The sequence below is a fragment of the Aulostomus chinensis genome, chromosome 13 (assembly GCF_037954235.1).
Source record: "Aulostomus chinensis isolate RoL2024-O1b breed Wild chromosome 13, RoL_Achi_v1.0, whole genome shotgun sequence".
Classification (NCBI taxonomy): domain Eukaryota; kingdom Metazoa; phylum Chordata; class Actinopteri; order Syngnathiformes; family Aulostomidae; genus Aulostomus; species Aulostomus chinensis.
In genome coordinates this window covers 20,611,540-20,638,586 of record NC_141332.1, presented here as the reverse complement: position 1 = coordinate 20,638,586, position 27,047 = coordinate 20,611,540, and the positions used below count along the sequence as shown (strand labels likewise).

The 27,047-nt window shown below is 39.8% G+C and overlaps 1 protein-coding gene and 1 long non-coding RNA gene across 3 annotated transcripts in view; one reads left to right on the top strand and one right to left on the bottom strand.

The window, feature by feature from the left end:
- Positions 1 to 14,075: 14,075 nt before the first annotated feature.
- The window catches only part of LOC147251380 (uncharacterized), a 94,734-nt gene continuing 81,762 nt past the window's right edge, over positions 14,076 to 27,047 (top strand). The window contains exon 1 of the long non-coding RNA XR_015118932.1: positions 14,076 to 14,197. This is a non-coding gene — a long non-coding RNA (uncharacterized LOC147251380). The remainder of the gene's footprint in view (positions 14,198 to 27,047) is intronic.
- Positions 17,687 to 27,047, bottom strand: part of glra4a (glycine receptor, alpha 4a) — a 40,447-nt gene continuing 31,086 nt past the window's right edge. Inside the window, exons 6-10 of one of the 2 annotated variants that reach the window (XM_086222021.1) lie at positions 26,217 to 26,354; positions 25,836 to 26,050; positions 23,372 to 23,521; positions 21,222 to 21,332; positions 17,687 to 18,509 (exon numbers count right to left, since the gene is read on the bottom strand). In XM_086222021.1, coding sequence (XP_086078147.1) covers positions 18,201 to 18,509; positions 21,222 to 21,332; positions 23,372 to 23,521; positions 25,836 to 26,050; positions 26,217 to 26,354 — 923 coding nt within the window. In that variant the 3' untranslated portion in view covers positions 17,687 to 18,200. The remainder of the gene's footprint in view (positions 18,510 to 21,221; positions 21,333 to 23,371; positions 23,522 to 25,835; positions 26,051 to 26,216; positions 26,355 to 27,047) is intronic. The other variant, XM_086222020.1, reaches the window with a different exon arrangement.

Here is a 27,047-nt window from a genome sequence, read left to right as displayed (position 1 = left end):
AAACCAACATGTTTTGACCACTGACGATTTTCATTGGGGTAATAAGCATACTTTGATGGTTTGAACTTCTGACCTTAAAAGAAGGGGAAGCAGATGAATCCTGAAAACTGAAAAATTACAAGTAACCATGGAAATCGAATGTAAATAAGCAACAAAAAAAAACGTGTTGTACCGTTACTAATTTTATTGTTTATACATCTGTTTTTTTGCTGTGCAACATCTCCTCAGTTAAAGAAGGGCCTAAAGGAATGACTCATCCACATAATTGAACCAGAAACAATCATCTTGCATCCAAAATAAACAAGATGCTCAACTTTAAGTGAACCTCGGCAAACACCCTGGAATTCTAATTGTATTTGCTTTCCAACAGATACCAGGAATGAAAGAAAATGGCCCAATTTATCCCACTAGTCCCTGAGGAGGCTAGCTAATCAAAAATGCCACACGCATACACACACACACACACACACACACACACACACACACACACACACACACACACACACACATATACACTCTCTCTCTCTCTCTCTCTCTCTCTCTCTCTCTCTCTCTCTCTCTCTCTCTCTCAGCAATAATATAAGGCTATGTACATATCGATGCTGCTTCAAGCTGTTTATTGGCTCCGGATCCAAGACCCTCATTTGTCTGGTGCAGACGTTAAATGAATTACAGATAGCTTTCTTAATTCGGCTGTAAACAGACTCCCTGCTACAGAACCAAATTAATCCTGGACATTTCGGCTTGTGAAATTGCCAGGAGACCGTCTCGCACACGCAGAGAGAATGATGAGTTTTGCATTTTATTTTGTCATTCTTTTGCAGAAATGTAACAAGCTGGCTCCAATTTGTGTGTTTGCTAATCAAGCTGTCTTTCTAAAAACAGTTCAAATCTCACTAAAACCCTCCTGTGAACTTGTCATTGCTGTGCATGGCTTCCTGATATTAAAAGGAATCAGAAACAAATGAAGCAGCATTCGTGAAGTTGGCACACTCCCAGATTATGACAATAATCCTAATCCCTACACTCCTGGTTGTATGCTAAAGGGGGAGCATTAATGAACACAAAACCTGACCTTTTAGTGAAATGTCAAGAGTGCCTATTCCAACCCTAAACATTATCGGAGGTATCAACCAGGGACAAGCCTGATGCAAACAATTTGTCACTTTGCCATATTTGTGCCAGTGTGTGAAGGCGTTGAGGCACTAAATGTCAGATTTCAATTTGACTCGCCTTTGTGCTGATGGATGGACGAATCGCTTGAATACATATTTCCCTCATTGTAAACATCCTTCCTGGTTTTTCTTTGTTTCTACCTATGCACCACCTAATTGAGATTGTTGACAGATGGGCAGACGGTGTTTGCTGTCTGGTTTATGGCTCCCGAGAGCTTTGACACTCATCCATCACACTTCTTTCTTCACCAGTGTCACGTAATTGAAGAGACTGTCATGGCTGACTTATGTTTGCAACTTTGTTATGAAGTGTAAAATGAAAAGGAAAGCTGGGTCACAGTGGGCAATCTTGCCAAGGTGTTGCATCATTGTGTTGATCTATAGGGACAGAAAGCAGCTCTAGCAAATGCTGCACCTCCATAAATACAACTTCTAACACTAAAGGGTCTCAAATGTCATGTATTTAATTTATGTGACTGGTCTAAGAGGAGGAGTGCATATGTTGCTGCTTTAATTAGGCCCCCGTTGATTTGAATGTGTCTGAAATGGCTTTAAAGGAGAACTTCTGACCTGTAAATTGGTCTTTTTTTATTTTATTATTCCAGTAAACATCTCTGTACATGAGTTGAAGACAGATTCATTTGAAGTCTCTGACTTCCAGATCAGGCAGTTGATGTCAGGTTGTAGCAGGCTTTTTGTCAAATGACCCTGCAGTAGATAGATAAACCCAGAGACTTTAACCCAGGTGATGGTTATAAAAATTACCCACATGCACGTGTTTGCTTTTGGCCGTCATTTGCTGGAGATGTTTTTCTTCTCCTTCACGTACGAACCAAACTAAAAGCCCCCTAAAATTGTCATCTGAACAAACTGAAGCGTGAGCTCGCGTGACTATCTGCTCCATCCCTCACTCACATGCTTTATTTAAGATAGATTCAATTAGTTTTGGAATCAAAAAAAAAAAATTAAGTTACAGCCTTACATTGTTAGAAAGAACCATTGATTTGTATGGAAATAATAATACAAAAAAAATAACAATTTGTAGATATCTTTAATTAGTTTTTTCCCCCCACATAAATCAATGCTTCCTGCTTAATGGTCAAAGTAATTACAGATACCTTAAATTAAAGTTTTGACTAAATGACTCGTCGATATCTTTAATGTGACACCCAATTAAACTTATATAAGATAAATGTACTCACTGGTACAGGAGCTGTGTTAGAGGGAATTGTGCTAATGGTGAACTCCTGATTTAATGGTCCAAGCAGCTGGGAAGTGTGTAGTGCAAGAAAAATGGATTTCTTGGTTTTTTGCTCCAGAGACCAGAGTGTGTTGCATTGAAAAATACTCATGTTGTAGTACCTGTATTCCAAGAGTATTTTCAAACTGTTCAGATGTTAGTTATACTGATTCAGTCAGTTCATTAGAATGCTCTGAATATTCTCTAAGTGATATTAAGCCAGTCTTTGATTAATTTCTTGACATTTGACATAAAAAGGCAGAAAATTAATTTGCTTTCAGATGAAGAAAGTGTTGCTATGTGGCTCGCCTGCAGATGTTTAGGCACTGTACAATATCTCGCTCATAAATTATTCACTTAATACATTATTCACTGCCTCATACCTAAATGGGTTACTCAAAGAAGTACCCTAGTTCATCCTTTGTGTTCTTTTATAATATATTTTCTATTTCTGAATTTTTTTCTTTTGGTGAAAGAGAATCTTCTGTTCTCTTGCCCAGACACTGCATCAAACGCTTCCGTCTTGGAAGTTATGAGCTTAATTATGATTTTACTCTATTGCCAATGTCAAGATGAGGATCAATAATACCCTCCCGGTGATTACATCTGAAATATTATTACTAATGATCTAAGGAGCTGTTATACCCAAGCTGAGGGAGCCTCAACAGACAGTACTTCAGTATATTTTGAGGAAATCAATTTTAATAGTATAATCGATCCGTGATTCAGTTTGTAGTCCAGTCTACTTGGCAACTGTTGTGTGGCATTTGTCTTGTCAGTGTCAATTTGGGGCAGAACAGATCTACAAAACACATCAGGTCCAATTTAGCAGAAAATCAAATTACAGAAATCCTCCCTTAAGTGTTTGAACTTGTTGCTCCAACTCCACCCACTTGAGCTGATAGATGAGGTCCAGGTAATTACTGAAGAATTGACTAATTTTGTTTTTATTGTTGTATTGATCGTGTAGCGACGGGTCTTTCTCCCAGTGGGATGCGATCATGTCATCTCAGAAATGCTAAATGAAGTAATCTGATAGAAGAGTTTTGTTGACTCGGTGATGCAACCTCAGCAAAGATAATGTTCATTTGAAGTGACACATTCTGTTCCGTTGCTCTCTTCGTCTGGCGATGGTTCTCTGTTCAGTAATTAAGCAGTTTAATAACGATGATTGGAAAAAATGAAAATGGCTTTTCCCCCTAATTCATGTTCGTTTTGCAGACGTTAAGTGGTCAAGTGGTGACGTAAAAGCCTCCTCTTGATGAATTTAAAGCACACTAATAAGATATATAGGACTCTTTTAAAGTTCTTAACAGTTTAAAAACGATCTTGTAAAGAAATGTGTTCTACATATGTTAAGTGTTAGATTTTTTTTAGACCTCATATGGACGGCAGCTATCTCTGCTTCTTCCCATAGTGTTGAATAACCTCTTGATTTGTTTGGAAATGCTTTTCATCCTTTTCAAATCAAATCAGTTCAATTTTCTATTTATACAGCCCGAATCACAACTTGCCTCATTACAAAGGTATGATAATACCAAGGAAGAACTCCAAAAATCCCTTTTTAAATGGAAAAAATGTACAGAAGACATCAACAAAACCACAAAATATACAACATTTGATGTCAAAGCATCCAGATAGATAATAAGATTTATGTGACGAATCGCGACATCGAGCAGCTTCAGACCCTGCTCGTGAGACAAATGTGTACTTTAAGAGATAAAGTATAGAGATTTGTAGGATGTGAAAGATTTATGAGTTTAATCTGTTGTAAAGCAATTTGTTATGTTTTTAAAAGGGCTTCACAAATTCAGCTTATTATTATTAAAGTGCAAAATCGTGCCTTTTTACAAGATAAACAGAAGATGAAAAAAAATAGATTTTTCCGCGATGTGGGAATATGAGGCAAAGAAACTTTACACGAGAACAAGATATATAACAGGGGTTTAAAATATGAAGCGGTTTAACTGATAATAAGATAAAAACAAAACAACAAGGCATTAATCCAGCATAAAAGAGCCTCTAATACAGAATTCAGTGCAAGTGTGGAACTGCAGTCTGTTGGCAGTTGGGTGTTACTAAGGAAACACAGATTTTCAGAAAATTGGACTTGAAAGCAACCATGTCAGAAGGTTTTATTCCAGGGAGGACCTCTGAACGGCTGAATAGCTGAGAGCAGGTTTTCAGACCTGCGTCACTGCCTCACATTGGGATTTTCTTTGCTGAGCAAGTCCAAACAGAGTAGAGACCTTTGTGTGTTTCCTTGCTCCTGGTCTGAATGATATCTGCAGGTTATTTATAACTTAAAGTCTTCTTTTCATTGAGTACAATAACAGCACTGGACAAAAGGACCCATAAGGCAAGAAAAGATGAAGTCCATTTTTTTTTTGTACCACTTAAAACTCATCTTTCATTGTGTAGCATCTGTGTAATGGATTGCAACCCTGACCTTTTCACATACAGATAAACTGTGACTCCTGAAATGCCCCTCAGAGCTTCGATAAGCCAAATCAACCATGTTACAAAGCAGTTTTGCAGGCTGACTGCTTACATCTGTACATCAGGTAGATTTAGACCCTCAAGTTTTAATGTACTTTATTTTGTGTACTTTTGTTATTTTTTTCGCTCTGTTTCATTTTTCATTTGTGGGTTAAAAAAAAAAACTTCAGCTTGTGTTTTCCTTGAGTAGCCACCTCTCTATTACCTGAAGAAATGATTCTGGATATGAGTTCAATATGTCTCAGTTTACTGCAGTATGAACCTGCGAATTGATTTCTCTTACAGCCTGGAGCACACATACTCCCTTTGCTCTAAGATGAAAACAAATAACATCATGCACACAATGCTTCTGCTTTGTTTTACCATGAATTATATTGTTTTATTGCTCTGTACAGTGATGGAAATAAGCAAGAGCCTTAAGGGAGTTAGTTATCAAGTCATATTATTCCTTGGTCATGCAGAATGCAGAGGAGCCAGGGTGAGGTCATATTCCACCCTAGTTAAAGTCCAAGCTCCATATTTTTTGACACCACACGTGACCTCAGTAGACACAAATACAAGCGTAAGCAGGAAAATACAGCGTCTTTGTGAATTCTAAAGAGCTTTCACAGAAGAACATGGAGGGTTTTTATGAACAGCATCACCATGGTAACAAGGCAACTGCATCCAAGAGATCCCACGATTGCAATTCCGTGTCCATGTTCCAAAGCTCCATGTGTTTACAGACCTGTGAAGTCTTAAACATGCCACAATGGGAGTTCCAGCTCATTACCCCTCTTTACACTTGACCGCCGAGCTTTGTGACACTTGAATCAATTGTGAAGGCATAATTAGATTTTAACTTATTAAAATAGTTTTATGTGTGCTGCTGGATGTTAAAATGTTAATGCTCAGTTCGTTTCATATTAAATGCTAATGAGGAGTTGGTAGGTCAAAGCAAAGCCTATTCCCAGCACTTTAATTATCTGATACAGAAATTGTGAAAGGTTGTGGCTGCTATTACTCTGTGCAAAAAATATTTCTTTAATGGCGTGTGCATTAGTTAAAAAAGTTGTGTTGACCACAGATTACCTTCACCTGGTTAAGAAGATTTCACAGAGCATCAGAATGTGATGATTTATTTAAAAGAGACATTATGAACTTGTAGCTTGTACCCCGGTGGACATCACTTGACATTTTATTCATCGTGGATTGTTTTACTTTCATAAAATATTATTTACTGACTTTGAGTATGCAGGTTTTATCTGGAACTCAATGCACAGTTTCTCAACGTTGTTACTTTAGAATTCAAGAGCAATATATATATATATAGAAAGCAAACATTTCCTTCCTTACAAGATTAAAGCAGAGGTAATTGATTTTTTTTGGGAGGCACTCGGGAGCGGTGGAACAAGCTGTAACTACAGCAGTGGCACATTATCACTCAAGTTATTGTGCAAAAGTGTGAGTAAACTACTTACACATTCACAAGAGACGGAGAAACATTTTCATCCCATTAAGGTTGTGTTTGTTTTACTTAATGAATGCAAATGCACTTTTTTACTCTTAAATTCCACTTTGGTTTCCACCAAATCATGAAGGTAGTAGCTGCTCAGCAACCACACACTCCACTAACCTGCTAGTTACTACCTCTGACTGTGGTTTGATGCTGGGAAGGTAACAGACTGTGAATTTAATAGAGCAGAGCAAAGCAGCTCTCTGTTGAAGTGAGAGTGAACTGATACAGCAAAAAAAATGAGCTGAAAGATGCTAAAATGCTCCAGAAAAGTGGACTGCGTGAATCACTGCTTGTTTAATAGGCCTTTCATTTGACAGGGACCGGGTCTTGTGCCCGTTCGTGAACCTTATTTTGAATCTTTTCAAGCATTTTCGACAAAAGATAATCAGGTTTGCAGCAGGAACCAAACATTTTTTGTTTATTCTTGTGAACTCCTTCCTCGAGGGGAGCGCTCTCCCTCTTTTGCTCGCCTCTGTATATGAACAAGTGGATCTTAATGTTCAGATTTGAAACACTACAGTTGCAGATGGGGCAGCCCTGCCAGGCATTGCATTTTATTGCGCAACACCCTTCTTTGATGACACAATAATTCACCTCAAAACTGTTGAGACGTGGGCTGGTTCGATAGACAGAACAAAGTTTCAGGGAACGGCACCAGTTCATAAACTTGCAGTTTGGTGGGAAAAGGGCTCATGAGCAATTCTGTTTAAATAGTAAAAATGTCAGCAGTTGTTACCATTAAAAATGATTTGTGCACCTTTTTCGATTTGGAGTTTTGGTTTCGTTGAATTGGTTATTTTACGGGATTTGCAGAAGTTTTAAAATAAAAATCAGCTTTACCAAGAATTCCCCCAAAAGGTTTGGCTTGATAGCAGAGAGATGGGCATAAATCTGCAGCACAAACAGCAGGGTTGAACACTTGACAACTTGGGTGAGGACACTTTATAAATCACTGACATCCATTTATTATCAATATATCATATGCAATGACATGCAGGGGTGGGAAAAAATGGAAATTTGCACTGCAGTTGCACCCATATCGTCACAGTGACACATTGGAGTGTGTGTGTGTGTGTGTGTGTGTGTGTGTGTGTGTGTGTGTGTGTGTGTGTGTGTGTGTGTGTGTGTGTGTGTGTGTGTTTGGGGGTGGGGGGGGGTAACTGGATGTGGAACATTGCTCAGCAGGAATGGGACTGTAAATAAAAGGGTGTGGAAACACTTGCTTAGCGTCCCTCTGTGTCTTGTCTCTCACATTTCTGTGTGTTGTATGCTTTGGCGGTGAAACCACTTCACCTCGAGTGTGATGCAACACAGATGTGAGTTTTTTTGGATGCTCCTGCAGTGGTATCAATGATGCTGATGGGAGCAGAGACATAGGGAGCAAGGAAAAGAAAAGATGAGGGAAGAGCTCACGAGCTGAACTCACCAGTGTTGATCCTGGTGAATCAACACCAGTCACTTACCCATTACACAAACATACACAGGAGTGCATTATGCATACTCATGCTATACTAAAACACATGTACACACCTTCATGCCACTTTAGCCTGGTTGCCTCCTTTCCTAAACCACAAACCTAAACTACAGAATTTTTCGCCCTTGGCTTCGCAGCAGGCCCTTTGTTACCAAGGCAACAAGACATAGAGGAGGTGTTGGGATTGCTGTAGTTTTGACGATCAGCATTTTTAGGATTCTGTTTGAAAAAGTTAACCCGAGATAGGAAGCCTGCTTCTAGGAGTCTGAATAATGTGGTTTTTACCATTCCTGGAAGAAAGCCTGAACATCTTTTTTTTATTTTTTATTTTTTTGTATAATTGCACCTTTTTACACTTGATTTAAAAAAAAAAACTGATCACGACATGATCCAATGATAACAAAAAACAAAAACTGAGGCCTGAATATTCGACTCCCTGAGATGTCACAACACAGATCACAAATCTTAGATTTAAAGTTGCCTACCCGTGATTGAAGTAGTCACAGTGCTCCTTTAAGAAACAGTCAGGCAGATAGCTTTCATTCAGCTTGGCTATTCCAATCATGACAACTGTAAGAGAACGAACCTCTGTTCTTTTACCCAGCTCAGGAATTCAAAGAGCAGAAGGGAGACTACTGTAGATTTCCAGATGATATATTTGGTAGTTTTCCAGCTCTGATGGATGAATTTTCTATCTTGCAGTAGAATGAAACAGGTCCAACTCCGCTACAACAATCAACGCAAGCACACCTCCCGTATGCACCAGTGAAACGCTGGACATTAGAGGTGAGGCAGGGTGAAGGAACGTGACGCTTTGGGAGAAAAAGAAGAAAGATCATTGTAATAACCATCTCAGCAGGAAGAAGGCTGTCCAACAGTGGGGGATTAAAGCATGGGAGTCTGCCACCACACACAGTGATCACGTGACAGCAGATCACGCCAGAGTATCAGAGTTGAATTTCTGTGTGGCAGCTCATTGAAAGAGGAGGCTGAGAGATGAGTGCCCCTCCAGGAGAAAGAGCAAAAAAACTCCAATTTAAGAAATATCTGTCTTCCACATGCACAAAGCCGCTTTTTTTTTTTTACTAATTCTTGACAGTATTTGTAGTGGTAAGACCTTCCAATGACAGAGTTAAAGAGAGATTTTGATCAATTGTTAATATCAGGTGAATGAGAAAAGACATCGCCTTCTAAAAATGTCTCTGGCATGTCTGAATTTTAAGACTTTGAAAGGCCACACATCTGTCAGCCAGTGAGAATCCTCCTCTAACTATCTGATGATTTATCTCCTCAATTACGCTTGAAAGTAAAACATCCAACATTCATAACATGACCTCTTTTGTTAATTGATCACATAAAAGCAATAATCACACTTTTGGGAGAACCTAAATGTTTTAAATCATTCCCATAATTATGCAGCATATTTTTAAATAATTCTATTATAATTTTATGATAATATATCTGGAGATGTGAGAGGTCAAACACTTTGTTTTCATACTAATTTCCAGCCAAAAGGAAGCAGACTGATGGGGTCCTGCAGGCTCAGTCTTGCTGTTGACCTGCCAGTGAAAACAAGCAAGATGAAGATGGAAAGGCTAACCTTAAGAAACATCACAAGCATTCATTATCATGCTGTCTTTGGCATTCACAGGGATACATGGTATTTAATGAAGGGACTTTTCTTTGCCCTACTTTTAATTAGCACAGAAATGACCTTTTTGATTGTCACAGCCTGTGTCAACCTCAACGAGGAAATTACTCTTTACTTTCTGTTTTTAGATATTATGCCCGTTATGTGCTCACATTCTAGCACTTGAATTCTGATTCTTCTGGAAAAGCCTTTGCATTTAAATATCTACAGTATCTGTCGACACCAGGGCCAGCTTTGACTTCATTATCTAAAATATTCACACCTCCTGAGGCTCACAAGAAATTGGTTGTATACTTCAAGCGGTGAACACTTGATAAAAATGCAAACTGATCAAAGTTTTAACATTCCAGTAGGTTTATTTTGAGGTAGATTTGTCCCGCAAAGAAAAGAAAAAAAGATCAAATCAGTTCAGTCAGGACAACTTCTGTCAAAGGAATCATCAGCCAGTTGTATTAAGTTTATCTGGCAGTATGGCTCTGTTCTGGGATCTCCCTGCCCTTCAATGTGCATTTATGGAAAGTGGAAAAGCAACAACAAAGACCCCCACTGGGTACAGAACAGTCACAGAACAGAAGTGACGTTGATGAAGTCGGATACAGCATGTAAAAAGAAGAGTGAGGCGTGGAGGTGGCGAGCAAAGAATGAAGAGGAGGCTTTTACCAGTAGAGCGCATGGAAAAGAACAGCAGGATAGTCAGCTAAGGTTGGCTGCCCAGGATCAGCTGATCATCCCCAGGCTAAAGGCTAAGCTGGACTCAGTGGTTTGCCTGAACTGTCGTTATGCGTCATTTGTTCCAACAAGTGCTACATTATGCCCTCTCGTGGCTGTTATGGTGATGCAGTTCAAGATTTACAAGTTTCGGGACATTTAGATTTATTTCTAGTTTCCAACAGTCAATAAAAACCATGAATATTCCCCAGTGACAAAATGCTTTGTTGCTCCAAAGTGTAACCACACCTTTATCAAGCAGCATTTTGACTTCATTGAATATTTCTTTTCTTCAGTGGTCATTTCTTTTTTTCTTTTTTTGAAATTGCAGCAGATGACGAGAGCTCAGATCTGAGAAGACCTTTGTGCCTTCCTCGAAATCATGAACAAACAAAGTAAAGTTATCATTTGGTGAAGGGGCTTTTCCTCTGCAGAGATATATAGCGATCTTTTAATATATTACACATTCATCAGCTGGAGCCTCCGGGGCCCTCAGGGTAGCGATCCCTCCTGCTCATAATCCAGGCTTGACTTACTGTATAGTTGGAGAAGAGAAGGTGTGGGTGCATGTGATTCATACAAAGTCTACAGTTTAGCTTCAAGAAGAGAAACAGATGAGACGTGGCTAGTGGCGTGTTGTCTCCTCAGTGTCCACGCCTGAGGAGTTACCTTGATTGCTCCTAATATATGTAAAGCACAGCTCAGTGAGAGGAGACACAGTTTGATGAGGGAAATTCTGGATGGAGACGCTCCTACTAAACTACTTCTTGGTCTTGTGCCGCTTTTGAAAATTCCGATGGGTGAATTAAACTCAGCGTGGAGGTAGGAGTGCTTAAAAGATGAAGAACTGTAGCGGTTGAAGAACCAAAACTATAAGATCTACTGTAGCTATTCCGCACACTCAAGACCCCAAAGAAATCAGTGTATTTCCACTTTAAATTGTTTGTTTGTTTGTTTGTTTGTTTGTTTTGGTGATGCTCTTAAAGTTTTTAATTCCATTACTCTCTCCCAGAGGCGTTAAAAAAAATGAAAGAAAGATATCATTAGAATTTTATGGTAAAGTTTAACTGCTCACTAACATGGATCCTCATCAAATTCGCAAACAAATCTTCTGAGAAAGAAACCTTGTGTGTGATTTATGAGGCCTTTAATGTTTTACATGAATGAAAAATGGGAGTGAAAAGAAAAGTGTGGTATTATGTCTTTGTTGAGTGTACATGAGCTTCAAAGTACAAGAAGATGCAGAAGGGACAAACACAACATGAGTAATACAAACTGGAGGGTAATTAATGATGAGAGGCTGAAGGCAAAAATATAAGTATGCAGATCAGATGTGTATGTGTGTGTGTGCACGCGCGTGTGCGCATGTGTCATTGTGAGGAAGGAGGCACTGAATGTGGCAGGTTGTAATGTCAAACATATACATATATGCATTCTTAAAAAATAAAACAGAATTATTTTCAAATGCAGGTGGCACGGTGGTGCAGTGGTCAGCACTGTCGCCTCACAGCAAGAAGGTTCTGGGTTCGAGTCCTGGCTCGGGATCTTTCTGTGTGGAGTCTCCATGTTCTCCCTGTTCCTGTGTGGGTTCTCTCTGGTACTTCAGCTTCCTCCCACAGTCCAAAGACATCAAGAGGGGACGAGGCTGATTGATACTCTAAATTGACCGTAGGTGTGACTGTGAGTGTGAATGGTTGTCTGTCTCTATGTGTTGGCCCTGTGATGGACTGGTGACCTGTCCAGGGTGAACCCCGCCTCTCAGGCTGCTGGGATAGGCTCCAGCCCCCGCCCCCCCCCCCCCCCATTACCCTTAACAGGATAAATGGAAGAAAATGGATGGATGGATTTTCAAATACAATGTCTTGATATGTACATATTGATCAAATTTATTACTTTTTAATTCATAGTGGTCTCCAAACTTTAAAAAAAAAATGTATCAGCTCATATTTTTTCATTGAAGCATAAGTTTTAATCTGTAATTGAATTAATCAGTTGATGATTAACAGGCTGTTACTGATAAAGAGCCATTTGAAACACAGCAAACTGTATCTGAGAAACAAATGCAGCCGCTGATTTAAAGGTATTTGCGCACTTTATCATATCTTGTCCTCCAAATCAGGCGTTTCAGGCTTGAATGGAGCCACTGGTGAATTCGTGGCATCATGGCTGAAGAAATGCTGTCACACCTAATTCTATCTTAAACTAAAGCCCTCCCCCTTGAAATTGTGAGTATTTTATAACGCGAGGGAGTTTTGAAAAGGGGACTGACTTATTTCTGACTACCTAGGAGCTCCATGGATGGATTGGGAAGGGACTAATTCCTTGTTTCTTCTGTTGGCATACAAAGGAAATGCAGTGTGCATATGTGTCTCTAACTATTATCCACCTAAACCCCAGCTGCAGTCCTCCCAGCTGTGGGGGTTCTCTCAGATGTTGGAATTAGAGAAATGTAGTAGCACAGCAAGGGATTAGTTGAAATGAATCCACATGGGATTTTCTGTATAAGTATACACAAGGACGGGTTTTTCAGTGATGTTTGGAATGTAGGATTTCCTTGCTGTGTTTTCAAACGCATGCCATTGAGTATTTTCGCAATAATGAAATTCAAATGAGGCGCGGGGGGGGGGGGGGGGGGATAGAGAAGTCTTGTACGTAAGAGATACATTTCAGGGCTGTCGCTGAGGCTTTTTGCTTTTCTTTCAAGATGTTTTACAGGATATTCCCAAAATATGCATTCAATTTGATGTTAAATCACTTTGTGCTGTATTTTATGATATGGAAAGTTATAAATAAATAAAATTTACCTTTTCAACTCGGTGATATTGTGTTTTGTCTTTTTGGAAAATTTGTGATCGGGAATTTTGGAGATTTATCGGCATTTTTTTTTTAAGTAGCGATAAAATGTGAAAGAGCCCAGATGTCTCCTCTTGGTTAACTGATCATATTTCTGTGTTTATGTTTTGCTTTTTGACTGGCGGTCCGGTGGACAAAACGCCTGTAATTTCTGATGGATTTGTCTTTTGTATTACTCACTACAGCCTCAAAATCATGTCCGGTTACTGGAGCTCAGGACAAACTCAAAGAAAGACATCCTTTATCTTTTTTTGTTTCACTTTCTATTAAGGATTTTGCTGTAAAAGGTTAAGAAGGAAAAGTGATTTAATCTTGAGAGAAAAACTGGTTTCCTCTGTTTATGTTGCTACGTCTAAGGACGGCTCTTTGATATGTCACTGTCAGGAGAAACAACTATGTTCCCCTCACCGACTATTTCTTCATCCAGCTGTTGTCTACTTGGCTACACGGTGTTTAATAGATGTTTTAATTTTGGACAAGTACATTTAAGTATATTTAATATGATTCAACATCCAAATCCCTTAAAAATTAACATCAAGTGAACAAATATGGAACTGTAACAATTGTCTGATGTCATTTAAGAAGCTGTGTTTAATCACATTTAGAAAAACAATCCTTTTTTTGAAATCCAGCATGAGGAAAAACGTTTTTCCCTCATAATGTGAGTACTTACACGGAAGCTTAGGAATCTGTGTTAAGTTACACACCTCAAAGTTGGAGCAAGTGAAGCCGGACCAGCAAAAAATATGGATTATTATTCATGCAATCCCACAAACTCAGTGTTTAATTATAGCATTCCTATGATTTTTCATGGGCGTCTGTGTGTAACTTCTCATTCACTGGGTATACTTTCACTGGCTCTCATTGTTGATTCCTGTTTTATTTTGTAGACTGCTTTCCTCTCCTCTTATTACAGCTTTACTTCCTGTCCTCCTGTTATCCCCACCTGCTCTGCCCTAATGAGCTGCACCTGTGTCCAACTATCCTGCCCTCCTGGTGTGTTTGGCTCCTCGGGATAATGTTTTTGTCTTATTCCTCCTGTTTTATTTGCTTACTTTTGGACTGATGGGGACCGAGTTTTCACCTCACTGCCGTTTCTGTGAGTTCTGCTTCTCTTTTCCCTGCTTGCTCTCCACCATTTGTTAGTTTCATGTGTAATCCTATGAATCTCCAGATGCAATCCCATGAATTTCTGCACATCATCCAATGGGTTTAAAGCCTATGATTTCTATCCGAATTGAATATGCACATTTCACCATGAAAACATTCCAAAAATGACATGTTTTAATCAACAGGTGATTTCACAATCACCTGTTTCACATATTTCATGTATGGTTTTCATGCTAAATTTCACAAGGGAGGACAATTTGCATTTGAACACATTCATTTCCGCTTGCGTTGCATGTGAAATCCTTGCGGGGCTTTTTACTATCAGGGAGATGAGTGACACATAGTTTTATCAATGTAGCTCATGTTGAGGTGATAAAATTTCACAAATTGGAAAAATCCCACATCGTGGAATTTTCTTTGTTTAATACGTGCGTTGAGGGGGGAAAGATGCTGGCGCTCTAAGGGACAGCAGTATTGATTGCAGGTCCTGGGCTGCTCACGCCAAGCTCACACATCAGTTTTAGCTCTGGCACATTGACATTCAGCTTGGGGGGTGGGGTGGGGGTGGGGGGCACGTTGAATACCCCCAAGAGAGAGAACAAGGGCATGGTTTGGGTATGAAGACCTGCAGCTACAACAAAAGTGCATTTCTTCCTCTCCTCTTTTGTACACAATCATACAGTCCAAACTGTCTCTTCATTAGTGTATATATCAGCATATATAACACACAGAGCTTCTGGCTTTGAGAACCATGAATATTTCATGTTCTCATTTGATTCCATCCTTCCGTCGGAGGGTGACGTTATAGATCACCACACTTGAAATGTTATTGGTTTTTCTTTTTTGGTTCCTGTTTGGTGGCAGACAGTTGCAGGAGTGTATTTGTTCAAGTCATCACACTCTTGGGGATTTTTTTGCATAATGAATGCTAGCATGTGAAGCGGTTTGGCTAAGCCGAGGATCTAGGTTATTGGAATCTATCAGTCATGCCGTCCATGCAGCGTCTATTCTGATGGGACATGATGTTTTTGCAAAAGGCGATGGAACGTAATGTGTCAGAAATCACAGGCATGCTTTTGTGTGAGTGTCATGATTTGTGGCTTTAGAAAAGCTGATTATATTTCACAAATAGCCTGTTATTCTCATCACGACTGAGGCAACACCATCTGAAACACAGAATAGTGGTGCTTGATACGACACGAATGTTCGCTTTTATAGTAACTTGTAAATGTTTTCTTTTATTTTGGAATTTTGCTCAAGATTTAAAAATTCTGGCAATTTAATTATTTGTTTTAAGGGTTTGGACCTTCATGTTCTGGAAAACGTTTTTTTACTTGAACACTGACGTGCCCTGGGATTCGTCTTTAGGAAGTCAAATTAAACTGTCAGGGGCAAAATGAGGAACTTCAGTGAATTTGTCAAGCTGTCCTTTTACTCGAGCAGCGGTCAGCTGTTACTGAACTGATGTCTGCAATCATGCTCTGAGATGTAAATGTCATCACCTTCATCCTCATCTTTCCCAGAGACCTCTTATTTAAGCTTCTTACCACCACCAGGTACTCTGAAACGGTGTCAGGGAGCAATGGAGGGGCTTTAAAAAAAAATGCCCGAAATTCCCATTATTGATTTGATACACACACACACACACACAGACACACACACAGACACAGACACACACACACACACACACACACACACACACACACACACACACACACACACACACACATATATACTGTATATAAAAACCTGTACCTTTATCAGTTAATAGTGAACTTTTTAAATTTGGGTAGTGGATTATTGTCTTTTTCACAGGGTTAATTTAATGAGAACTGTCTAAATCTTAATTTAAGATAAGATTGATACCCGTTTATTGTATCTTTTCATTACAAGACTACAGCCTTATGCAAGCTTGGCTCTTTCAAGAGGGATTACACTCATACCAGACTTAAATTGGCATAAACCCACATACATAAGATAGGATGGTAAAATTGCAAGTTCCAGATAGGCTGGTAGGCTACTCTTTTAGCTTCCTTTGGACAGAGACTGAGCAAATTGTGAGACGGTCTAAATTTTGTTGTTTAACTTCCGACAGCAAAGGAAAGGGGCATCTTTACTGTATTTGCCCAAACTTCTATCTCAAGGGATACACTACACTGTGGGGGAGAGAATTTGTGGATAAATGGGTATTCCTTCCTTTTTTACTGCTATTTCCTCATCATTTTCTGTAATCTTGATTGAGAAAACCCAGTGTTTCATGCACATAATGAATCTAACTGTTGTTTTAGGCTCATTTTAGTTAACATTTAAAATTGGTCTCACCTCTCTGTCCCCACAGCAGTGAAAAATCTTCTGAAACTACAGCTTAGATACAGTTCACCAGGGCTTTCTTGTATACAGAAACGCACAGCTTGACTGCAGTACATACACACACTTTCTATTGCAGTTGTTGAATAGAACCCATTAGTTCCAAATCTCAAGAGTAAAGAGTTTAAACTGAAGGTGTAAATCGAATCTTACAATTATGCATTTTGTAAATGCTGAAGATGCAAAATAAGTTATCAGTTCACATCAGAGGGTCCATAGCTTTTTGCAAAGCTCTTTATATATATAATATATATATGTTTGTTTTTTTTTTAAATCATGGATGTAATTGTTAGCTGTGAAACTTGTGTGATCAATCTTGTGGACAAATTTAAAGAGAAAATTAAATGCAGGGCTGCCCTTTCTTTGCCAGTCTCAGGAGTAACTGTGAAGGTGTGGAAATGCAGGGATATGGCAGAGCCCCCCCCCCCCCCACACACACACACACACACCATTTAACAGCTTCGACAGCGAAGGAGGATGAATGAGTTTTTTAATGGGAAATCAGAGGGTTGTTTTATCAACTAATGAGTTTGAAAAAGGTTTGGTGTTCCACTGCTAATGACGATGAATTCAGAGAGGCAGCGGGAGCCTTCTGTCCTTCAGTCTGCAACTCTAATCAGCTGCTCTGGGTTCTGTGGTTTCCCAGTTAATGGAAAGTGTGTGTTTTCATGCACACCTTTCTATTTAATCTGTTTTTATATTGATATAGATTTTCAATCCATTAACACGTCTTTTTTGCCGCAACGGAAAATAACACCCCTTCTTCCTTAGGACTGAGTTTATTTGGGACAACAAATGAATGCCCCCCCTACCCTTTCTACCAGAATCTGCTGTGAGACACTGAAGTTTTCCTTCTTTTTTCCAAAATAATCGTTCAAATCTTTGAGTTAAATTAGGACAAACCAATTTGCATTTTCCTGACAGAATAACAATTTATTTCAATTTAGACAAAAGGAAAACATATTTGTGCTTTTTGTGCAGTTTAATGAACAGCTTTATTTATATACAATTTATACACTGTTATATAATCTTGAGACAAGTAGCTAAATTCAGTTATCACCTTTATTGAATATTCATAAATATCAAAGACTCTTCCCACCCCTACCCCCACACCCTTTGGTACCCATTAGATAAACTAAAGGTGTAAAAAAAACTCCATTATTTTTTTTTTAAATATTTTTTTTTTATAAACATTCATTCAAAGATGCGTAGTGTCAAAATTCAAGTCAGTATGTCTCATATCCAGCCAGGATCAACTCTCTAGACTCAGCCATCATGAACCCAAGAGGAACCGCCAGGCTTTTGTTGGTCGTAATCTGGTGGATTTGGACCAAGACAGATATAGAGGGCGACTGCTCACGACAACGACGCCAGCCTGAATCCACACAGCTTAACCTTGTCTTTGGGCTTTTATCACTCTTCATCTGATATCCCCAAGACGCACCTGAGCACAAGAGTTTTTTTTTTTTTAACAATGGTTTCAATTTAAGAAGTACACGTGCCTGTTGACACACGTCCTCATTTTAATGTAGATCTGACAGGCAGATTTGGTTCTGAGAAAGAAAAAAAAACAAGAAAAGAACAAAAACGAAAGATTTAGCAACCAGGGTTTTGTGGTGAGCGTTTTACAAATTTGCATGGATGTCCTCGTGTCGCAGCACTTTATAGGTGACCCAGTAGAAGATGTTGAATATGAGGAAGCTCAAAGGAAAAACGGCTCTGGATATGGTGTCGATGCGCTTGGCTCGATCCACGAAACGCTTGTGAAGCACCTCTCCGTCGCACACAGTAACAGGAGGAGGGGGTGGAGGGGGAGGCACAGGGTTGAAGACAGTGGGCGGTTCAACAGGGGTACCATCCTTCGTCTGCAGGCAGTGACCTAGTCCATAACCTCGGAAGTAAAAACCACGGCTCTCTCTCACCAGTTCCTCCTCCTGTGGATTTGAGCAGAGGGAAAGGGGTTGGCCTCTGACTGTCAACATGGATGAAGACAGCTTTTTACATTTCTTCTCTTTGGCTGAGTCCCAAATGAATTTAGGGTTGAGCAGTGATTCACAGAAGAGGAGTGAAAAATGAACATCGAACTTCAGGGTTTAAGCTATTTAGACGGTGAAAAATAGATGATTTATCAATCATCGTGTGCCTCAGTTTGTGCTTCTCATGTAGTACCATTATATTCACATCCCAGAGGTGAACATCTCTCACTGAAAAAAACAAATGGAAAGTTTTAACCCTTTTCTAAAGTTAAGACTGCATTTTCTGACCCAGGTAAATGAAACTGACACTTCCTTGTGCAACAACCTTGTTCCTGTGTATGAAAACATACAACACTGGAAGAAAGGAAACCTTGGATCATGCCAAATAACCTGTATGCCTTTGCCACCATGACTTTAAAAATTTTTTTTTTTAGATTTTTTAGCAAAAAAAAAAAATTTATGCAGCAACCAAAATGTCCTCCAGATTGTCACAGGGCTCCTTGAGGATCTTGAAATCGCAACGCTGGCCATCAGATCTGTAGCAGTACTGTTATATTTTATCATGTTCACAAAATATTGCAGTTTTATAACTAATTGAGACTACCGATCTTAAACTCACATTATTTCACTATTTTAGCATTCATAATAAACGAATCCACTCATTTGTATTCATGGATCTGCCTGTGTTTTAACCGATTTGCATCATGTGACCTTTGCTGCCCCTTCCAGTCACACGATTCAACCATTACAGAGTCCCGTAGATCACGTGACACGGCAGCTGCCATCATACTTTAAGGGAGCCTGATTAGGTCAAATCATTGGCTTATTTTGTTGATGGACATAATAAAGTATACTGTCATTGCTGATGTTGGTGGGTGAGACCCATAGATCCTTAGATATCTAAAAAAACAACAACAACTTGGCTTTCCAAATCATATTTTTATACCTCATTGTGCTTTTGTTATTCATTTTGAAGAACAGATGCACACCGCTGGGACTCGACAGCAACGCATGAGAGCAAACCGGGGTCAAAACGCACAGTCCTCTTGACACTTCTTATAATCAGTTGAGCTTTTTAAAATTAAAATGACGCAGAGATGAGACTCAGAGGGCAACTTCATCAGGAGAGAAAAGAAAGTTATCATTTTTAATATCAATATAACAATTAACCTTCGTCTCTCCTTTACAGCTTTTTTTTTTTAAAGGTTGCAGAATGATAAGCCTTTCAAGATGCCTATTAATAAAAACTCAATGATCTCAATTCCAGCAACTTCATCACACTTTGATGAATGGTGGGGCTCTTCTTTATCCTTTATCCAGTGAATGAGACGCTGCTCCCGCCCCCTGAGGACCATATTAATAGACATGCAGCTTCACTCTGACAGCCAAGTGACACGTTGAGAGATTCATTTTAGCAAGAGAATGTGAAGATGTGAGATCTAAATGGGATGATTTGTGGTCAGTGTGAGTGTCCTAAAAAGCTCTGATCCCTGCGTCCCTCTCGTGTTCCACCCTGCTTCTCTCATCACCGACCCTGTCCTGATCTGGAGCTCCCTTGCTGCTGCACAGACTTGGCAAGGAGACCTGCCAATAAATTCCACATATCTCCACCTTATTATTGTTCAATTTCTCTCGCATCTCGTCCTGGAAACACTTCGCTAACATTAACCCTTCACCTTCTCTGAACAGACGACGCTGCCAACTTTACTCTTTGTAAGCTCTCCTTTTTTTACTGTAAGCTCTTCTTTTTCTGGTCATAACTTTAGCATAGGTGCAAACTATATGTTGCCCCATTGACAAATTACATGATACAACAGGAGCGTAGGGAGTTGTAGCTCTTGTAGCAGCTTAATTATCACTCTTTCTCCCTCTCAAATGATGCTCTGCATCATGTCTTGAACTGTAATGGCATCTTTCTCTAAAGATATTAGGCTCCCGGCATCAGCTACACACTTTGTAAAGATAAGGTGATACTTTTGATTGTCTCTTTGTGTTCTGTGATGAATTCTGTTTGGCCGAGTGGGGAAATGGTGGTTTTAAAATGCAGCTGGTTTCCTTTCAGACTGAGCCAGAGTGAACATCTGGATTTTGTCTGCAGCGGAAATGAGTTTCATTGGCCTTCAATCCGGAGTCAAATGAGTCTGAAATGGACACTTGTATTTATGTAGCTCCGATCAGGATGGATGGAAACATAAAACCCAGGTGAATTTGAACCTCTGCATTCAGGCAGGGCTATGTTGGCTTTGCGCCTGAAGCAAAAGATATGAAATCATAACCAACAAAACACTGCTATCACCCTCCATGCTGCATTCCACTGTGTGTTTACCCAGTTTTCTGGTGCATTGTGCTGTCAAAGGTGACACTCCAAAACAGAAAGGAAGCTCGTTTACTTGCCGCGGGAAACATTTTATTTTTTTAGAGGGTTTACCTGGGTTTAAAAAAACCTGCATGCACACAGAGGATACAATCATTCTCGGAATGAGGTAACACTTCGGGAAAAGAGTTGGGATCAGGAAGTAGAAGGTTGGGGAGTAAGGATGATGGCAGCATGGAGAGACCAGCACAAACTAGGGGTTAGTTGTGGGACGGATGCCAGGATAAATATGAGGCTGGAGGCATGAAGAAAAGTTAAGTTTGAAGGTCGGGGTCAACACAGGGTTCTGTCTTTACCCTGGCACAGGCCCTGCAGTGCTGAATCAGATTCCTGTAGGTTGAATCGTTACCAGGGATGTCATTCACTTTCCGCAACGACTCAACACTCCCAGGCTGACTGCCAAGCTTCTCCATGGGAAAGGAAGGTAGACAGTTGAGATAATTGTTACTGCTCCTTTTTATGTAATAGTTTGATGCACAACAAGACCACCTAAAAGCTTTGGTAGGAGAAATTCATTAGATTTGATTTCGTTTTAGATATCCAAATTTGCTGGGAACATGTTTTCCTTCTGATGAATTCGATAAAACAAAGTACCTGTGCCAAATATAAATTGATTAAAGATGCAAACTTCAGATCAACTTAAACAAATATTTCCAGCCTTAAATTAGAGTGGTGATAATACAGGATATTTTCTGCAGCTCTTACTTTAGGGAGCTGGCTTTGAAGACTAAAAGAATCCCAAAGGATTCAATTCAAGTTATTTCTGTGAGGACTATAAATGGAAGAATAGATCCATGTCTTTATCTATTTATTTATTTTTTAGTTTCAAAGGGCATGCTTTCTTTAGTAGTCTGACATCTATGATAGTTTCTAAGCCAAACACAAGGCTGGTTAAGAGCATTGGTGGAGCTGAGACTTCAGATTCCCACCCTCCCTCTAACATCAGGTGTCAGTTCATCTCAGATGGATAGTGTGCAACCTCCAACTTCTCCTGAGTGGGAGTAATTGTGCAATTGATGTGGTCAGAGGAAGTTCTTCTCTCCACAGATCATTTTCTCTCCCCTCCATCGATGCAGGAAGGCAGACTGCCCAGTAAATCTGCTGGACCCTCCCTCCCCCATCGGGAACTTTGCCATGAGTCTGGGAGGCTGCCCAGCCTGATGGGAGCTGTTTAATGGTCTATTCAAGATGTCCCGTCTGGTTCTCTGGAGAGTAAACTCCCTCTGTCACAAAAGGTCCTGCACCTCTCAGTAGGCCAAGTGCTTTTGTTAACTTACAAGCATTGATGGATGGATGGATGTATGGTGACAAATGATAACCAACACTAAAAAATGAGTATTGAATAATGTTCTATTGACGTTAATTGTGACATCCTTTTTTTTTCTGCTGCCGCTGGCCACGTTGACTTATGGAAAGGGTGTCAATTTAGTTGTATCTAAATATTACACCTGTCACTTTTTGATAACGTTGGATTTACTTCATTGCAGGTTCAATAGGAAATGAGACATTAATTTATATTTGGCTGGTTTTGTACAGAAATATGCAATCTGGTCTGAATAAATTAGGTTTTGTCAGTGCTTTTAGGTTTTTTTGGTTGTTTTTTGGAAAGTCTGTGGCAAATTGGATGTTTTTTTTCCCAAATGAAAAAAAAAACTGTTAAAGAAAGCAAGTTATGCTGGAAGAGGACATACAAAAAGCAAAGATGTTAGTCACAGTCATGAGGGTTGTTCTAAATCTTTTAATCTATAAAGCATTAAATTACATGAGGGAAGCCCTGAAAACACATTCTCCTTATCAGTGAGGGAGTTCTCTATGGACACACAAGTTTCTGCCAAAGGACATTTTGATCATTTAACGTTATTGGTTTGGTGGTTAAAAGGTGACGTAATGCATCATGCGCATCTATGTGATTATGTTGCTCAAACTTAGAACCAACTCTGTAGACATTCTCCCTCCAAGCTTTAAATGGTTGCTACAAAATTTAATTTTCTGTAAAATAAACGCTTCTAATTTCAAATCAGATACTCAGCAGGAGTAGTAGAAGGTTACGCCGATGAACCAGTGTCTGAAAGGGCATTTAGTGACGGTAGATGGTCTACAGCAGTGTGTTTGCAGGGTCACGGTATCCCAGTGCCACAGGGTTGGAAGAAATGACAGAGGGAAATGATCACAAAAGCTCTTCACAGGTCACTGCTCACCATGGAAATGAGCTGAACTGAAATGAGCAGATCTTACTCATGTCATATGACAGCCAGCTGTAGCGGATTGATGTTGTCAGTTCCTGAACATACAATGTCCCACAATAACGAGGCACAAGTCAGTGTTATCAGGGCTGACAAGGACTGGAGCGTTCTTACTTTTTAGCTGCTATAATGTGTGACGCAGTATCCCATTATATGTTGTGCGAGTGCGTTTTAGCCCGCAAATGCGGTTGGTTTACACTTACTATTCTCTGCTGCCGCTGCTTTTTCCTCAGCCTGATGAACTCCTTGTGTTGCCTTGAGACAAAGTTAACTGCAGCGTACTCCAGCAGGGCGGCGAACACAAACAGAAGGCACACCGCCATCCAAATGTCAATGGCCTTCACATAGGACACCTGGGAACAGACAAGGTTGCATAGCCAATCGATAGACAGTCAATGGGCATGATGGATACTACGTGGAGTGTTCACAATCTACTTGTTGCTCAGCTGTGGCATATAATGACACACATCTTTAGGACGGCCTAGAATTGTAATGAGTCAGTGGGATGAGGGCAGTTGACACAGCCATAGGACAGGTCACGGTAAAGACCCGAGGAAAGCGGGGTCGGCCAAGCTGCTCATGAAAGAGGATATGTCAGAGCACATCAGCAACGCCCGATGAGCACGTTGAGTTCACTCAGTTGAGCAGTGCTTTGTAGACTGTTACAGATACAGAGGAGAGGAAAATAAAATTAACAAGCAAGGTAAGGAAATGACACCTTAAGGGACCCAGATCTTGGGCACACTGGAAGCCCCTCAGCCAGGTTTCAATCATCACAACTCCCTGTATCTGTAGGCTACAGGATCATACAGTCCGTCTCTCACACACATACATGCGCGCGCGCACGCACACTGCATCTTTTTCATATTGGGTATTGACAGGCTACTGTTTAGGTTTTCTAACAATTCAGTGCTGTATTTCAGAGTGGGTGAATAATTTATCCAGTCTGGTTAAACTATGACGCTCGGTCTGTGGCTCCTAGCGTCAGACGATTACGCTGTACACTTGGATGTGCAAGGCAGAGGACGAAATACGATAACTGAATACAGCGAGAAGGTGCGTGTCAAGTTTGGGCGAGAAGGTCGATGGGGGAAAAACACAAACTGATTGAAGTTCAGATCTTGCTTGAAGCCACATTACTTTATGAATGAAGAAAGTGTTTAAAAAATTCCCAGTGAGATCAAATTTGAGCCGTTTCTGGCAGCATAATTTGGAACAATTCATGCTAAAATGACCAAGCTGACTGCTTTGAGGTGGAAACGAGAATCAACCCCCCCTTCCATCATAATACTTCAATGTATTAAATACTTCAATGTATAATCAACACTGTATTTTACAAAATGTACTGATCCAAACATATAAATCATCATATTAAAATTAATTTCAAATGTTTTTACTCTCATTCATATTAAAACAGCGGTAGAAGACAAAATACTGGTGTTCCTTTGTTTTACGATGCTTTCCTATTCAGCTTCACCACAAGTCAAAGCCAAAATATTAAGATGAAGAGTTTCTTCATTATATTCAACATATCATTTTTTTTTCATTCAACAGATTTTTCAACAATAGAATGCTTATACACCCCTGACCCACAACAGGCTTGTATTGATTTTTGTCTGGTTGCTAAACACACAAATTCCATCTACCAGGGAGATCATGGATTTCCCATAAATTTCCTGGCTTGCTACCTCATAAAGACACATAACATTACCATGATCTCAAGGACTGGTTTTATACTCATTTAATGTATTAAATGGAGCATTTGTCTGGGACCATTTGCAGTTACCCATTAATATTTGAAGTCAGTCTTTAGTAGACTTGAGTGTCCATGTTAACATAGGATCATGTAACCAAAGACAATAGAGTGGAATACTTATTTATTAGAGCAAATCCAGTTTTTTTGTTTTTTTTGGGGGGGTGGGGGTGGGGGGAGGAGTTGTCTGTTGTGATAGAATATGCATCTATAAATGCAATGTCTCAATCACTGAGTTACATAGAGCACAAAGCAAAAGCACTGTTGCTATGGTTACCTACTATCATTGCGGTATCCTGCAAAAATACTTGCATTTGTGGTACTATAACTCAGTCTCTGGCTCTCCCCTGGCTTTGTCTTCTCCAGAGGTACACTGTGCCTTGCATGTCTTTCAGCATGCAGCGTCCTTGCATCAACCGGGCCTCATTTTTTGTATTCTCCCTAATTAGTCTCTAGCTCTGACCTAAATTGGGGGCTGTCTTATGCAAAGTCAGCATTTCATGACCGATCAAGCCCTAACAGGTGCAGGCTTTCCCATTTTAAATGTCTCCCTTGCCAGAATTTGGAGGACATGGACAGTATATTCTTTTTAGTCCTCAGTAACAACTGAACTCCTGACACTACTTAGGTGGAGCATTTGGGGTTGGCCTTGTCAGCTTGGGAAATGTCCAAGTTTCTTACCTCAGCCTTTTGTTCAACTGAGCCTGGTCACGTACTCTTTCCCCTCATATATAATTACTTCTTGCAGGAATACGTCTGTATGTCAACAGTTACAAATGGTCAGAGTGCATCCTGCGACAAGACAAACTTTCAGCCCATGAGACTGTTGTGCCGGGGGTCTAACTAAAACTGTAAGCAGCGATGAGGGCAATTTTCCACCTGCCCTTCCATGTCAATGTTCCACATTTTCTCACCTTGGGTAGTGAGGCTCGGGACCCAGAGCTCTGTGTGGTCATTGTGAGGACGGTGGTGATGCCCAGACCCACTCTGGCTGGTGCAGCATCCATGTTTATCCAGAAAGACACCCATGAGAGGATGACGATGAGGAGGGAGGGGATGTACATTTGGATCAAGTAGTAGCCCATTTGACGTTCCAGATGGAACTTCACCTCAATGCAGGTGAATTTACCTGCAGGTACACAACAAAGTGCACTTAATAATCACACGCTAGTATTTTGCAGTCAATATGGAGATGAGTCATAGCTAACTCACTTTATATGCCTCTGGAAAAGAAATCTGGGAAATCACTCAATCACAATTAAGAATGTAAGAAAATCTTCAAAGGAATTCTTTACCTGTGTTGTAATACTTAGTGCAATAGCCCAAATCCATCTCGTCTTTCAGCACGAACTGGGGTAGAGTGAGATCATCAGCCACCTGAACCGGGTTTTCAGACAGCCACTCAAAGATCAAGTCATTCATGGTGTAACCAACTGTGATAGAGCGATATAGAGAAAAGATGAAAGGGAAACAGATGAGATAAAATTGGCTTTTAATTCCTCTGCTGTTTGTCTTCACATGCAGCTTATTTCAGCTCTAGGTATCTATGTTAAGTAGACCCGCATTTTTATAACATTCACCAAGGAAATATAACCTTCAGAAACCTTTTAGAATTTTATATAAAAATGTGAGTGCACTCAGATTGTGCTGCAAGTAGTTTAATTTCACGTTTTCATATGTTGATTATCGTGCTGTAAAGTGAAGTAGAGATAATGTCAAAATTGATGCTGAGGATGCATCAGTCGCAGTGGACAAAATCAACATTTTGCACTGAACATCAGTCATAAAATATTTACATGAATTCTGTTTACAGAATAGGATATATATATATATATATATATATATATATATATACACACAGTATATAAAATCCCCCATTTTGTGAAACAGACTTTACTTTGACAAGAAGTGCAGAATAGATACCAGGAGCAAGGAAACACGTATATCTACCATGCTCTGCTTCCTGTAAGACCAGACTGAGGGATAACTTTTAATGAATGTTATTAACCATTACCGTTCATTTTATCATTATGGCTGTGATCCACTGCCTTCTCCCCTTCCTTTCCATTATTTACCAGATTTCTTGACTGGAGCCTTGTTTCCATCAGAAAACTTTGCCAATTAGA